Raw genomic sequence first — 16,836 nt, forward strand, 5'->3', positions numbered from 1 at the left:
CATGGATAGTACGGCCTGGGCCTGCTGGGCACATGGGGTTCCACTCTGGGAAGAGTGGGATCTGGCGAGGGTGAGCCAGAGTGGCCTCTCCCAAGTGCCATGATCAGGAGTGGGGACAGTGGTGGGACTGGCAAGGCAGGCCTGGCCATGCAGAGGAAACTGAGAAACCCACACAGGACCTAAGGACCTGCCTGGCTGCCCACTGGCCAAGTGTCCTCAGATGCTCCTGGCCCACTAACTACTCACATGCCCAACTTAACCACCGCCTCTGACATGGAAGGGAGGGAAGGGTTCCTGGGAGAGAGGGCAGGGGCAGCCTTCGCAGAGTGGACAATTGCAGGAGGGCAGTGGGATCTGCACGTTTACTGGGGCAGCTAATGCTCCTACTCAGATTTCCCAGATGTGTCTGTCCCGGCCGAGAGCTGTCCACTTTATTGAGGGACATTTTCCTGAAAATTTGGGCCCAAAACATGGGTGGGCCTTACATATACTGGGGCCCATTTTCCATGGAAAATACAGTAATTTTCTGTCACTTTAGGAAATTATTCAAAAGTGACATGTAAAATATACCTTAAAATGGCAGAGCTCCAAAGAAAAGAATACATGTACACGAGTGATGATCACTTTAACAATGAGGAGATGTAAACAGAAACCTGGCCAAAACCCAGAAGCAGGGGAAGGGAGAACACAGGTAAAATCTGCAGAGGTCTTGTTCCCTGTGCATACCTTGTTTGAAATGTCCAAATTGCAGTTTGCTTCACAGAGGGCCACCACAATAGGTACATTGCCATCTTTACAGGCCACATGGAGGGGAGTGTTGCCGTGCCTGTCCTGGAAATCCACGAGACATCCCTGGCTGAGGAGAGTCTTGAGGACCTCTATCTGACACCGTCTCACGGCCAGATGCAGAGCAATGTGTCCATCCTGCACATAAACCCAGGAGCATGAGTGCTTTTCACTTGGGCACGTGACCCCAGACTCCACACCTTTCCTGCTGCCTTTGGGTGAGAGCTAATTGGCAAAAGGCTCATTATCAAAAAGCCTGAAGAAGGATTAGAAAAGCATAGACTTTTCCTGGGGAGATGAGTGGCACACAGAGGTGGGAAGGCAGAGAAGGCTTTATATGTTCCACTCTGAGTGATCACAGCCTGAGTTGACCATGAGCTTGGTTGATTTAGGCTTATGCCATACAATCAGGAAGAATCTATGCTGCTATTTGCTTCTGTAATTATAAAACATAAGAATTCTTGATACTCCAATGTCCTGTTTAAAGTACTCAAAATAATGTAAAAAATTTGCTCAGCAATCTTTACCAACTTTCTTTTTTTTTTGAGACAGAGTCTCAAGCTGTCACCCTGGGTACAGTGCTGTGACATCACAGCTCACAGCAACCTCAAACTCTTGGACTTAAGTGATTCTCTTGCCTTAGCCTCCCAAGTAGCTGGGGCTACAGGTGACTGCCACAAGCCTGGCTATTTGTTGTTGTTGTTCTCATTGTTGTTTAGCAGGCCCGGGCCAGGTTCAGACCCTCCAGACTTGGTGTATGTGGCCAGCACCCTACCCACTGAGCTATGGGTGCTGCCATCTTTACCAACTTTCTAAGTAGAGAGCCTACGATTTTAATTCCCATCAGGAGAAATTGAGAAAGTGAAGTGAAATAATTTGCTCAAGGCTGTCATTGAAATAAGAAATAGATATAATATGCTTTACCTCTGTATCCTATAAAAATCAAACCTGGAAATTCATTATAGAATCCCTGGTGAATAGACGTGCTGAGTCTTAGGCATTGGGTAAGAGTTCTAAAACATTTCTACACCTTATCTGTACTGGGTTTCTCTGCCTGGCTGCCCAGTGGCCAAGGAACACGTCTGTATGAGTGAATAAACTGTGTTGAGTTTTAGGCGCTGGGTACAGAGTTCTCAAACATTTCCGTACCTTATTGATCGATACTGGGTTTCTCAACCTGAGCACTGTTGGCATTTGGGGACAGATAACTGTGGGGAGCTGTCCTGTGGGATGCAGGATGATTAACAGCACCATTGGCCTCAATCTACTAGATGCCAGTAGCAACCCCCACCTCTAGCTGCGACAACCAAAAACTGTCTCCAGACATTATCAAATATCCCTGGAGGCAAAGTTGCCCCAAGCTGAGAACCACTGTTTTGTCCCAAGAAAACACTTTGCAAATGCCAGATACTACTGCAACTATACTACGTCTTCAATCTAACTGCACGCAGCTACATTGCAGCCTCGTTTCATGTACAAGTTGACAATCAAAAGAGATTGTACTGAATTTGCTTAATTAGAAAATGGAACACCTGGTCTAGAATGGAGATTGTCAGACAAATAAGAGTGTTTTGTTGTCTTTCTGCAAAATAGCAGATAATGGAAGTAAACAAACTACCTATTTCTTTGTTTATCTAAAAAGGAATAGTGTCTTGGCAATGTCAGTCCTCAACAAGGATTATCTTGGATTTAGTGATTATCTATCTCTCTCCAAAGCTAAACGGGCAAGGAATAAAATAGAGACCAAAGCCATTTGAACAATTTGTAGATTTTTTTGCATGCAGGAAATGCATATTAATGTTTAAACAGAATCTAAAAGTGTTCACAGAATCTTTAGCATCCACAGAGACGAAAAAGAATAATTACAATTTGCTGTATTAAGTTTAACTCCAGGAAAGGAATTAAAGCATCCTGTGGTCAGTCCCTTAACTCCCAGATGACTTCCCAGTGGGTGTGACACCTCCCCCTATCAAGCACCTTGTCGGAGGCATTCAGGTCGGCTCCGTGTTCGGCCAGACACTCCACGATGTCGTGGTAGCCCCTGGCGGAGGCCGTCAGGAGGGGAGTCTCTCCTTCTCGGTTCTTGATGTTCACGTTACAGCCAGCTTCACAAAGGGCTTTGGCCACAGAGTAGTAGCCGTGCCAGGCAGCACAGTGCAGGGGGGTTTCTTCTTCCTGGCAAGGAGAAAAGTGCAGTAATGTGAAACAAAGTTCAAAGGTGGCGTGGTGAAAATGTGGTCAAATCCAATAGCAAAGTCAAGGCAGTGAGGAGAAAGAGCTTGTAGCTATTGGATCAAAACATTGCTCTGAAGTGGTGACATGAGTGTGAGTCACCACTACAAACAGCCGTCTGACGTCTCTCCCCCATTAGTTTTCTTCCCTCAACACTTGTGTGCTGGATGAATCTGGCTTTCTCTGCACGTGACTGACAACTTCCGGAGCCCACTGAATCCCTGGGGCCCTGTTTCTCTGAACAATAGAGCTTAGTGTTGTGGGTGGATTCGTAGCATCCTTCTTGTCAAAGTGCCTTCCTCAGCAGTAGGAGAGCACTTCTTTCAGCAAGAATTCTTCTGACAATCTTGATGCCTAAAGATTTCTGTTATGTATGTAAGAGTCGTAACAGTACTGTTGCTTTGGTGAGGAAGTAATCAAGGTAACCATGCTTTACCAGGGCAAAGGAAGGACTGGCCTTGTGGTCTGTAAGGATCGTGAGGCGTAGGTCTTCATGACCAGCATCAGTAGAGACATATATCTTTTTATGAGAGGCTGGTATAGTACAGTGGTTATAGACGTGAACTCTGAAACAAGTCTGTGCGTGTTGAGTCCCAGCTGTACCACTTAGGAGCTAGGTGAGGTTGGGCAAGACATGGAAACTTCCCCTGCTTCAGTTCCCTCATCTGAAAAATGAGACAGATAATAATAGCCCATCTCATCGGGCTGTCCAGAGGCTAAATGAATGAATGAACTTGTCCTGACATTAGCACCTTCCACATGTTAGACAGTGCTTCTGTTTCAGTCCCTACCCTCTGCTAGAGACCTTCTCCTCTGTCAGGAAACCTCACCTGCGTACAACACCAAAGGTCCCAAATGTACCGTGTGGCTGCATGCCACAGAGAGCAGATGGAGGAGGTGTCAGCTACCATGACTCACCTTGTCCTGGAAATCGGGATTGGAGCCGAAGCTGCACAGTAACTGAACCACATCGGCATGGCCATAGCGAGCTGCCACATGAAGGGCTGTCTCTCCAGACTGCAGAAGGAAGAGAGCCAAAGACTCAGAGTCACCTCTCACCTCTGTGAGCAGCTGTGGACATGAGAACACAAGGCCCAAGTCTGGTTCTACCCTGTCACCCACCCACTTTGGGCCACATGCCTCTCTGCAGACAGGGCCAGGTCTGGGGTGTCTACCATATGGCGAGTGTTAGATCCACACATTTGGCCCATTCCATTAGCAATAAATCCCCCTAAGTGTGAACAACTCAGGGAGACGGCTTTCCCTTTTCCATGATGCTGTTCTTAATCTTCTTTATATATGGATGCTTCCAGCCATGTGATTTTTTTTTAAAAGATACTATTCCTTCTTTAATATAAGGTTCATTATTCAGCAATTATTTAAATGTACAATTTTATTTATTAACAGGTTTCTCATTTCCCTGCCTGACTATGCTTAGGAACTTATTTCTTATATTCTCAGGGACTTCAAGGTATGTCACTATTCACCCATACAATAATTTTCTATGACTTAGTAACAGATCCAACTCCTTTAAGATAATTTACTTATATCCATGGTCCAAACTTTCAGAATAAGCAAATTTAAAAAAAGACAAAATGAGATATTTTATTGCTACCCTCCAGAAAACTGCCGTAATAAATAGCTGTCATCCCTTAGATACGGTACAGTGTGCAACCTGTACAACTGTGTGTAACAGCCTGGACTAAACATGTCAAATTAGTCTACCAGTATTAGAAGCACAGAAGTGTTGTACAGTCTAATAAATTATGAATGAAAAGGTAGAAATCCGAGGTTCAGGTTCTAGCACTGTCAATTAATTCATGGGATTGTTGGGGATACTGAATGAAACAGACGTAAGTGAAAGTAAGGTATCTTGCTAAGTCAGTAACATTTGTAACATCTTTGCCCCTAGCCTTACTTAATGTGCATTATCTCATCTTTTAGTGCCAGTGACTGTAAGGTCAGCCTGTCAGCCACTTCAAACAAGAAGAAAATAGCATAAATTTGCCTTAAAAGCACAAGGCAAGTCAGTAAAAGTCAGTATAAGAATCGAGACTTAGTTCTCTGTCTGGTTGTCTTGCTGTGAGAACTTTGAGTTTGCATGTTGCAGGGATGATCATTTACTGCTCGCACAGTATGGTAACAATCTGGAAGATTTCAGTATTAGACCAAGCCACAGGCAAAAACAAACTTCCAACTTAAATTCTCTGCTGTAGGACTTTGGTCCTGAATCTCCATTCTTTGTATCCTGATGTATATGGTAAGCCAGTACTCACATGCGTCCTTTTATTACTTCCTCATGTCCTTCCTAAGAAGAGAACTAGGGCCAGGTGCATGGTGGCTCACACCTGTAACCCTGGCACTCTGGGAGGCTGAGGGAGGAGGATCCCTTCAGCTCAGAAGTTCGAGACCAGCTTGAGCAAGAGTGAGACCCTGTCTCTAAGCTTCCGTGGCAGATGCAACAACGACAAAAATAAACAAATGGGACTTCATTAAAATGAAAAGCTTCTGTACAGGTAAGGAGACAACAACCAAAGCAAATAGACAACCTACACAATGGGAAAGGATATTTGCATATTCTGAATCAGACAAAAGCTTGAAAACTAGGATCTATAGAGAACTCAAATTAATCCATATGAAAAAAGCCAAAAATCCCATATATCAATGGGCAAGAGACATGAATAGAACCTTCTCTAAAGAACACAGATGAATGGCTAATGAACATATGAAAAAACGCTCATCATCCTTAATTATTAGAGAAATGCAAGTCAAAATCACCCCGAGATACCACCTAACTCCAGCAAGAATGGCCCATGTCACAAAATCTCAAAACTGCAGATGCTGGCGTGGATGTGGAGAGAAGGGAACACTTTTACACTGCTGGTGGGACTGCAAACTAGTACAACCTTTCTGGAAGGAAGTATGGAGAAACCTCAAAGCACTCAAGCCATACCTCCCATTTGATCCTGCAATCCCATTACTGGGCATCTACCCAGAAGGAAAAAAATCCTCTTATCATAAGGACACTTGCACTAGACTGTTTATCACAGCTCAATTTACAATCGCCAAAATGTGGAAACAGCCTAAATGCCCACCGACCCAGGAATGGATTAACAAGCTGTGATATATGTATACCATGGAATACTATTCAGCCATTAAAAAAGATGGAGACTTTACAGCCTTTGTATTAACCTGAATGGAAGTGGAACACATTCATTATTCTTAATAAAGCATCACAGGAATGGAGAAGCATGAATCCTATGCATTCAATTTTGATATGAGGACATTAATGACCTAGTACACAATGGGGCGTGGGGGAAAGAAGAGCAGAGAGAGGGAAGGAGGGAGGTGGGAGGGGGGTCTTGGTGTGTGACATACCTCTTGGGAGCAAGACACAATTGCAAAAGGGACTTTACCTAACAAATGCAATCAGTGTAACCTGGTATCTTGTACCCTCAATGAATCCCAACAATTAAAAAATATATATATGGGTGGCACCTGTGCCTCAGTGAGTAGGGTGCCCACCCCATATACCGAGGGTGGCGGGTTCAAACCTGGCCCCGGACAAACTGCAACAAAAAAATAGCCGGGCACTGAGACGGGTGCCTGTAGTCCCAGCTACTTGGGAGGCTGAGGCAAGAGAATCACTTAAGCCCAAGAGCTGGAGGTTGCTGTGAGCTGTGTGACGCCATGGTACTCTACAAGGGTGACAAAGTGAGACTCTGTCTCTAAAAAAAAAAGAAAGAAAAACAATAGTTCAGTATTGTGTCAGGAGCCTGTAGTCCCAGGTACTCGGGAGGCTGAGGTGACAGGATCACTTGAACCCAGGAGTTTGAGGTTGCTGAGAGCTAGACTGACGCCATAGCACTCTACCCTGGGGCAACAGAATCAGCTTGTGTCTCAAAAAAAAAAAAGAAGAAGAAGAAGAAGAGAATTGGCCTTACCTTGTCTTTCACATCCAAAGGACATTTGTTGTCATTGAGAAATTTCAAGGTATCAACATGGCCATGCCGAGAAGCCCAATAGATGGCATTGGATCCACCCTGCATGAAAATGAACACGGAGTCATATTTCTAGGGGGCAGGTGCATTTGAATGCATGCATCCCTTGGAATCGTTATATTTCCCTTCCTATGTGGTAACCAGTGCCAAAGAAACAACTTCCCAGAGCAATAAAACCCTTGCTGGATTTTATAGTTTTAAAAAAATGTATGATGCTCACGCAAGATGTTAACATTAAGGGCAGCTCTGTACTATCTTTCCAACCTTCCTGTAAATCTAAAATTATTTCAGAATAAAAAAAATTATTTTTCTTCTTGTAAACTCTCATTTCAGCCTGCGGTTAGAATGCCCCTATTACAGAGGGCCAGATTTAGCCTATTTAAAGTTCTTTTGAAAGTCTAAGGAAGCTGGCGACAGATCCACTGTGATGACCGCCAGCTATTATTCAACTCTGTTGCACTTCTAACGCGAGCTGCTCCTCAACGTGTACCATCCTTCCTCAGATGCCCAATAAACATGCAGGCAAACACATGTTTGATGAGATTAATTAGACAGTGACCTTTTCTAAGTGTGGCATTTGACCTTGTAGAACAAATGTGATCAGTAAGGAGTCAAATCCGAGGTAGTGCCCAAAGAAATGTGGATCTTAAGCATCAGAGCCAAGAAGAGGACTGTTTGGCCTTTTCTAGCATATATGTCACACTGTACCAGGCTATTTGAGGCACCCATCTTCTTTCCAGGAAACCAAGAAACAAATTCTGACATATGTAATTTCTCTGTTACCTCTAAGATTAGGAGACATTTGGAAACACTTTAAAAATCAATTCGTTTGTGATAGAACAGAATAAGGACCTTATCCTGGACGTCGATTCTTGAGCCTCTCTTAATGAGCAATTGTAGAATTTGAATATTCCCACAGCCAGCAGCAATGAGTAACGGAGGGGTCCCATGCTGGAAAAAGTGAGAAAAGAAATTACCTTTTTTCAGGTTTGGTAGGAAATAAAAAGCCCAAAGCATCATTTCTGTCCTCATACACCTTCCCAGGGCCCAGCAGACAAGAAGTACTCCTGCCTAACAGGAAGACAAGACAGTTGGAGGACATACAACAGCCCTTACTCTTTCAGAGTCACATCAGCAGTGACATTTTCATTTGTGGGGTGAGTAGATCTAAAATTTCATTGAGTAGAGTGCCCATCAGCCCATGAATGGATTTAAAAAATATGGTAGATGTACACTGTGGAATACTATGCAGCCATAAAAGAAGATGCAGACTTTATATCTTCGTTGTATTAACCTTTTGTATTAACCTGGATAGAGTTGGAGAACATTCTCTTTAGGAAAGTATCACAAGAGTGGAAAAGAAAGTATCTAATGTACTCAATACTAACATGAAGCCAGTAGATGAACTAACACATGGGTACACAGGAGAAAAATTCAATTGAATTCAAGCTGCGGGGAAGGGGAGAAAATGGGGGGAAAGGAAAGGAGGATTGGTGTGCTCCCACTTAACAGGTACCATGTAAAGGTGTGACACATCTCCTAGGTGTGGGACAAAACTATAACAGGGACTTCATTGAATGTGGTAGCTCATGGCTCTAATCCTAGCACTTTGGGAAGTTGAGACAGGTGGGTTGCTCAAGCTCAGGAGTTCAAAACCAACTTGACCAAAGCCAAGACCCTGTCTCTACTGAAAATAAAAATAGAAAAACTAGCCAGGTATTGTCATGGGTGTCTGAAGTCCCAGCTACTCAGGAGGCAGAGGCAGGAGGAATACTTGAGCCCAAGAATTTGAGGTTGCCGTGAGCTATGATGATACCATGGCACTCTACCCAGGGCAACAGAATTAGACTCTTTCTCAAAAATAATAAAGAGAAAGAAAGAAAGAAAAATGAGTAAACAAATAGATAAATTAGAAATTAAAAAGTAAAATTTCATAAGTAAAGGTGGGACAGGTAAATGAAGAAAGGCCCTTAATGCTAAAAGGCCTTATTTGTGACTTGAGTCACTATCCAAATAGGAACTGATGTTTCCTGCAGCATCAAGCTTCTAATTGGAAGGGAGGATGGAGATGGCATCTTTCCACCCTGGATTCTGAGGTGCACGGTCACTGTACCCACCCCTCCATTACTCCTGGCAGAACAAAATCAGACCTTGTTGGGTTGGTTAACATCATAGTTGGACAAGGAGCCCAGAAGGTGCTGCAGGCCTGGGACATTGTCATCGTTGATGGCATGGATGATGGCTTTCATCACAAAGGAGTCTTCCTCATCCTGGGCAGAGATAGCAAAGATGGAAAGAAAGCCTTAGTCTGCTGGCCATGATCTCCTTATTCACATAAGAAAAACCAGAGCTCACTTTTTCCCAGGAGCGTTCAGAGAAAGGCAGGCCGTTTAATCCCCCAAATTCACATGCTCATGGAAGGTGCTGTTTGCCCCTTCTATGTTGTAAACAAACACTGTCTGTGATTTACTGGGGCCTTAATGTCATCTGCACTTCAACCCAGAGAATCAACAGCTTCTAAGATTCAGATTTCAAACAACATGGTAACAAATAACCCTTTGTGTTTATCTTAGGAATCTGTCAAAATATAGGCCGAAAAACCACAGTGGAAAATATCAGGTGTGACACAGACCTTCTTCCTGGGTAAGGAAAAAGAAAAACCACAGAAGCAAAGAAATGGTATCTTTGAAGAAGACATTCTCAATTTGCAATTTTTCCAAGTACAGCATTGTCATTTTTCAATCACTTGAATTTCTTTCTTCTTCCTTTATTGAATAACATGGCAAAATTCTCTGGAAGCTAGTTACAATTATATATACATAAAAAAAGAATGAAATAGGCTCAAAATAGGGAGAAATATAAAGGTCAGAAGGGAAAATGAAAGCCTTTCCAATTCTGAAGGGAAAATGTCTAGAGAATGCTGAATAACAAGTTTTTTGAATCTTGGCTACTTTGTCCAGGTTTTCTTGTAACAATATATTTCCATAATATGATATATTAAAACCAAGGAATCAGCTAGAAAAATCCTGAACAACATTTCTGGACTTGTGTGGCTACTGACATTACAAATCTGGAAAAGCCCATCTACAGAGGCTCAATCTCTGCCGGTGGGGAAGGAAGGGAAAAAGTATTTCTCTTCTCTACAGCTGTGACTCTAAACAAACTCCGCATGGGTTTTAAAAACTCTTTGTGTAGAATACATGTTTAAGGATGCCACTGGTGTTTCTTTTCCATCACAATCTAAGTTGATGAGTAAGAGACATTTGCATGAAAGAGAAAGTCAAGAGAACTGAGGAGAATGGGAGAAATAAAACAGAAATAAAGCTACAGCTCCTCCCAGGACTACAGTAATATAAGGATGCCCGAATGTGACCTCAGGGAGGAAATCTCCCCACCTGGAGCTCCCACTGCATCCGGGTCTGGCTCCTACCCTAATTGTGTCATTTTACTGTGACACAATTTTTTTTTCCACACGATTTTAATTTGCAAACTTTAATCATTCTGATTATCTTACTTGGATTTGTAGTTTTCATCTTTTCCTTGGTTCCACTGCCACCCTCAAACAACTCACAAGCTAAGCCTGCCTCCTCTTCTCTCTTTTCTTCCCCTAACTTGCTTCTCTCTCACACCCTTTTTTTTTTTTTTAACCATCTTCTATCTCATTTTATTTCACAAGGTTAGACCTGGAGACTCCCTGAAGCTCCTCACTCAGGAGTAATAAAAAAGAGTCAGTGTCTGCTGACGTGCAGTCGTCCGTTCCACCCAGAAACTGCTGACTGTTCAGTTACAGGGGCAGGAGAGTTGCCACAGAACTACCAAGTCTGCCTTTCCTGGAGTCTCCTTTACCTCTTTTTTTTAATTTTTATTTTATTTAGTAGGTAAGAGGTCTTTTTAATTTTTTTTTAAATTTATTTATTATTAAATCATACCTGTGTACATTAATGTGATCATGGGGCACCATACACTGGTTTTATAGACCATTTGACATATTTTCATCACACTGGGTAACATAGCCTTCCTGGCATTTTCTTAGTTATTGTGTTAAGACATTTATATTCTACATTTAGTAAGTTTCACATGTCCTTTACCTCTTGAGTTAACAAAACCCTGCTGTTTGTTGGTGAAAGTTGTGGAATTCAGATGCATCCAGTCATATCTGAAGAACTAATCTGTGATTAAGTTTGGATTAGGGGGGAAATTTGCAGAGTTGTTCTCAAGGGCTTTGGGCAATTCATACAATGGCACTAAAACAATGGGGTCTGGCCTTCTGTCTACCGCTATACAAGATACACCAGGAAGCGACATTGCAGTTTTCCTGATTTTGCAGTTGCGGGGTAGGGTGGGAGGGAGGTGGTGGCAGTTGACTATCTTTTTTGTATTACTATGATCAGAAATTCTCCTATATCACTGGCTATAGAGGCTCTCATTTCAGTTCATGCAAATGAGAATAAGTTGTTTCCCCTTGACCGGCTAGCCTCCTCTCTTTTACCGAAATACGTGCAGAAGCATTGAGATAGAAGATAGTATTAGAGGTAATAAGGGTGGGGTTAGAGTAGAGCCAACCAAATCAAACAGGAAAAAAGTAGAAAAGAAATAGGGTCATCTGGTGGGACCACACCTATGGCGCATCTTAGAATGGGTACAGGCGAAACTTACTAAATGCAGAATACAAATGTCTCCATACAATAACTAAGAAAATGCCATGAAGGCTATACTAAACAGTTTGATGAGAATATTTCAGATTGTATATGAAACCAGCACATCGTACCCCTTGATTGCACTAATGCACACAGCTATGATTTAATAAAAAAAAAAGAAAGAAAGAAAAGAAATAGGGTCATCAAGTCAAGTCACCCCAATTCCTCTTCGAGAGAGGTAAGAATAGCCTGACATTTCCATGACTTCATATTTTCTGGGTTGTTGAACAAACAGAAAAACTTAAACATTCTAAATACACAGCGCTAAGAAAGCAGCTCACCAAGGCAAACAGGTTTGCTTACCAGAGTATCATCGCTTCTGGCAACACTCATGTTACTTCTGGACAAGAATGACCTGGATAATCTTTGGCACAGTGATATCAAGCGAACGGATTGCTTTAAAAAACAAGAAAGGCAGAGGAAAAGGAGGAGAGAATTTATGTAACTGTAGTTAAATCAGTGCAAACCATGAGGTCTTAGAGAGAAGTGCTCACTGCTGACAGCACGCATTCCTCAGGGGTGGGCAATCAGAAAGTAGATTGGATTCTAAAGGTCTTATAAATCAAGACCCTAGGATAGACAGAGATTCTTCCTCTGCATTTCAGTATTCAACTACAGAGCTGGGCACCCTGCGTCCCTTTTCTCTCTTTATTTTGTTCTCAACTTGTTGAAGGTGACTTACCCTAACCAAACCCTTGCGGTCCCCCCACGGAGAAGCACAGTAGGCAGTGGGCTTGCTCTGTGTCCCTTGTGCCACAGAGGCAGTAATGGTAGCTAATCTGAAGAACAAAACACATCTGGCTGTTGAAACAAACAAGTGGGGGATTCCTTCGTCTACAGAACAAACATCTTCTGCAAATGCTCAAAGGCAGAGCAACAGGTAAAGAATGTTGAGAGAGAAACAAGTGGTGGTTCTGTCTCTCCTTTACACCTAATTCTAGGGGCTCCTTTGAGAATCTAGTGCTATGATCCCCCTCATCCCAATCACAGCACCTCAAACTTGGTGGGTGTGAAAATGAGGCACACTGCCAGCCCAGTGCCAGGGGGACAGGGCGGATACCTGCTTCCTCTGGGTTTGACGCAAACCTGGGTATAGGAAACCATCCCATCACCTTCTGAACGCTAAAGTTTGATTTGCTCCGGGATGCCTGGGATGCCCTTAGAGCTCTCCCCAACGCAGCCCCGGTGGAGGCTCTGGGCGCGGAGGCTGAAGAGGCCACACTGCACAGGCTCATGCTGCCTCACCCCTTCCCCAGCCACTCAGAGAAAGGTTTAGGGACTCATTTACAAAGTTACCAGGTCAATGTGATCTCATGCTGCAAACCACCAAGTATGAATTCATTTAAAATGCAACTTGTGGTATTAGAAAAAGACTCTGTTATAATTTTACTGTGCTGATTTGAAAATTTGCCCTGGGAACGGTTTTGATAACAAGTAGAAAATTACATTTGAAAGTATGAGTTAAACAGGACTGGAAATACTGTTTCGGTTTGTTTTTGAAAATAATGTTGTAGCAGGTGACAGAATCAACTAAAAGGAGGACAGGATATATTTTCCACACCACCAGTATCAGAAGAGCTCTAAGCACACAGAGCTCCACGGAGAACAAAAAAATCAGCGATTCCCTCCATAGCATACAATCTTACTTTCCATTTTTTCCGGGCTGCGAACTTCTTGAATTTCTCCATGTTTACTGCCGATGCTTTTCTGCTAAGTGCTTGCTGTGTATCTTTAGGCTAAAACGAAAGTCCAAGAAAAAAATTTGGGCTCTCCTTTACAGAAATGTGTTACAAGACAACAGTTTTGAAAGCTGTTGTCACACAGGATGCTTACATAGTCACTTTACTAAACCAGTTTAACAAGTTAGGACAACATGCAAGGTCTAAGCATTGGGCCTCACTGGGCTAGTAGTAACTCTTAGGTGTGACATAATCCATAAAGACTGGATTTTGGGAGCAGCACCCATAGCTCAGTCAGTAGGGCTCTGGCCACATACATCTAGGGTGGCGAGTTCGAATCCGGCCTGGGTCTGCTAAGCAACAATGACAACTGCAACCAAAAAATAGCCGGGCATTGTGGTTGTGCAGGTGCCTGTAGTCCCAGCTACTTAGGAGGCTGAAGCAAGAGAATTGTTTAAGCCCAAGAGTTTGAGGTTGCTGCGAGCTGTGATGCCACCAGCACTCTACCAAGGGCGAGAGCTTGAGACTCTGTCTCAAAAAAAAAAAAAAAAAGACTGGATCTTGGGGAGAAGTTGAGCTTATAGCCAAACTGAATGTTTGAGCTTATAACCAATCAATGTTTCACACTTATCATTTGGGAATGGCAACATTCATGGTAAAACTATGAGGCATTTGAGGTGGAGTACCATCCAGTATTTTAAAGCTCCGTGGGACCTCAGAGGTTGGCAAATTCAGACAATCCCCTCTACTGTATTTTTCAAGTAGAGGCATTTAGCCAGGCGGCTAATCCCATCCAGGGAATGTAGGCAACTGTTCAGAGCTTGCACGGGCAAAGCTACTTGCCCCCAAACCTGCTTCTTTATCCTCCTTATTCATTCCACCATTTTATTCTGCAACTGTCATATTTCCCCACCCTTAGTCCTTTCTTCCCTGCAGTCAAGCAACTTTAACCCAAATGCCAACAGGGCCAGGCGGGTAATGCAGAGGTGTGACACGCCAGGATGGCTAGGTGCCCTTGTGCACCTGTGCTCAGTGTTGGCAGATCTTCAGATTTTTAAAGAGAAGCTAGAAATCCAGATTGCACATGCTATTTACATATGGGAATTAACTTAGAATTTTTAAAAAATTCTGTTTGTGGGGCTGGGCACAGTGGCTCATGCCTATAATCCCAGCACTTGGGAGGCCGAGGCAGGTAGATTGCCTGAGCTCACAGGTTTGAGACCAGCCTGAGCCAGAGTGAGACCCCATCTTTAAAACATAGCTGGGAATTGTGGCAGGCACCTGTAGTACCAGCTACTTGGGAGGCTGAGACAAGAGGATCACTGGAACCCAAGAGTTTGAGGTTGGTGTGAGGCAAGATGCCATGGCACTCTACCAAGGGTGACCAAGTGAGACTCTGTCTCAAAAAAAAAAATTCTGTTTTGGACAGCACCCCACAGGTCAAACTAAACATGGCTGTTGCATGGACTTGACTTTATACAATCCTGCTCTGTGATGGCTTATTCCTCTCCCTGCACCACGGTGAAGCACCATGATGATCATTAGGACACAGTATACTATATCAGTATATCTTAAAATATTGCATCTGTAGAAAACACAATACTCTAGGTATAACCTGTGGTAAGTAGTAGTGCTCTAGGACAAATGACTCCCAGGACACTCAAACCAATCACTTAGAAAACGAGTTAAAGAGCGACATAAAATGCAACTTACCTTGATCCAGGGATGCTGCAAACTATCTTGAATTGTCATTCTTTTCCTTTGGGGGGGGGCGGGGGGAGAGAAAAAACAGTGCTGTGACCTTAGCAGCAAATACTACAGTTTCTGTGCTGGCTGGGTCTACCATACAGACACTCCGGAAAGTGCAGGTGAGGAAAGAAAGCTGAAAATGACATTGGTCTTTTTATGATTACTTCACTATGTCAGCCGGGACCACCTGAACGCGTGCAAAGGGCCCTTCATCCATTTTCTGAAGTGTTTTACATGGCACTGGTCTTTGGCAGATGCAACCAACAGGGTCTGGGAAACATGGCCGCATACACAGAGTGGGTGCCGGTCTTTGGCTAGCTGAGGCCATGGCTACACATCTCTGAGGGACAGGGGACACTCACTTTGGATCCTTGACCAGAAGTCTTCTTATGAAATCTTTGGCTAGGGCACTGGTATTACTGAAGAATTCTTCCTCAAATTCATAGTTGACAGCAGATACATTTGCTAATGTTTCTTGCTTAGTGTCTCCAAGAAATGGGGAAGCCCCACTCAGGCTGTTGGAAATAAAGTTGGGCACAGAACATTAATGGCAACCCCTTGTGCTGTCATTTTCCTCCTTAAATCTGCTGAGGGGAGTGTGGAATAAGATTATATTCCGGTGCTTGAACATTAGAGTTCAACCACATTTCGTAAGGCATTTTAATTACCGCAAACAAAAGCTTCAGCTTGATGCAAAGGACTCACTTAACAAATGATTTGGAACAGTGTCTAGCAGTTTAAAAGAAACCTATTTTCTCAGCAGTGACGGACAGCCCTGCTTTCTGTCAGTGACTACACTACAGTTTCTGATGACTCATTTCAAATTAGGAGAAAATGTTTAATTAGTATAAACTAAACATGTTTTGGGGGTGTAAAATGAAGATGTTTACATAAAAGGGTGCATAAGCTGAAGAGATCAACACAGCACATTTAATGGTTAATTAAACATATGGTCTCATAGGAAAGGAAAGAATATGAAATGTGGATTCTGGTACTTACAGGATGTAAGTTATTACTCCGATACTCCTAAACACAACAGAAAACAAAGCAAGAATGTCAGAAGGCTAGCAGAATAAATCAGAAAGATAACAACACCAAGGACATGCTCCTCACCACATATCCGCCTCGAGACCAAGAGGTTCATAGTTGACTATCTCAGGAGCTACAAGGAAATAAACATTCATTTAGATGGGGAAGGAAGTGAAGCGCCAGAGTCTCTCTTCATGTCACAACCACAAACATATACCAAGGAAATGAGCTGAGAGCAGGACAAATTCTGCTAGCATAATGTTTATGAGCTGTAAATGGCCACAGGAGCAGAGAAACTTACCAACAAACTCTGGTGTCCCAAATATGTTCTTAAATTCATTTCCAAAGTCAATTTTATGGGCCAAGCCAAAGTCGATGATCTTGATCCGAGGTTTGGGGACATTTCTATCCAAAAGCATTATGTTTTCAGGCTTCAAAGAGAAAGAGAGAGAGGGATAGGAAAGCTATGATATATTAGGCTGAACGAAATAGTTCTTCCGTTCTCCAAAGAAATGACCAAAAATTAGAGAGAAAATGGTAGTTGTAAGAGAACACCAGGGAAAAATAGATGTCTTGGTTAAGTGAAGTGGGCATGAAGCAAGGATCCAGGTGCAAGTGGTCCCTGTGGGAAGGGATGCCAGGAAACATGTGGTGTGTGTGTGT

At 43.1% G+C, this 16,836-nt stretch overlaps 1 protein-coding gene across 6 annotated transcripts in view; it reads right to left on the minus strand.

The window, feature by feature from the left end:
* The window catches only part of DAPK1 (death associated protein kinase 1), a 188,088-nt gene that overhangs the window by 46,548 nt on the left and 124,704 nt on the right, over positions 1-16,836 (minus strand). For all 6 annotated transcript variants that reach the window (XM_053577437.1, XM_053577434.1, XM_053577436.1 and 3 more), the window contains exons 5-17: positions 16,475-16,604; positions 16,258-16,306; positions 16,144-16,170; positions 15,507-15,659; positions 15,109-15,154; positions 13,363-13,452; positions 12,020-12,112; positions 9,170-9,289; positions 7,872-7,970; positions 6,963-7,061; positions 3,937-4,035; positions 2,764-2,961; positions 727-924 (exon numbers count right to left, since the gene is read on the minus strand). In XM_053577437.1, the coding sequence (XP_053433412.1) occupies positions 727-924; positions 2,764-2,961; positions 3,937-4,035; positions 6,963-7,061; positions 7,872-7,970; positions 9,170-9,289; positions 12,020-12,112; positions 13,363-13,452; positions 15,109-15,154; positions 15,507-15,659; positions 16,144-16,170; positions 16,258-16,306; positions 16,475-16,604 (1,401 nt within the window). The remainder of the gene's footprint in view (positions 1-726; positions 925-2,763; positions 2,962-3,936; positions 4,036-6,962; positions 7,062-7,871; positions 7,971-9,169; positions 9,290-12,019; positions 12,113-13,362; positions 13,453-15,108; positions 15,155-15,506; positions 15,660-16,143; positions 16,171-16,257; positions 16,307-16,474; positions 16,605-16,836) is intronic.

The sequence above is a fragment of the Nycticebus coucang genome, chromosome 2 (assembly GCF_027406575.1).
Source record: "Nycticebus coucang isolate mNycCou1 chromosome 2, mNycCou1.pri, whole genome shotgun sequence".
NCBI classification, from domain to species: domain Eukaryota; kingdom Metazoa; phylum Chordata; class Mammalia; order Primates; family Lorisidae; genus Nycticebus; species Nycticebus coucang.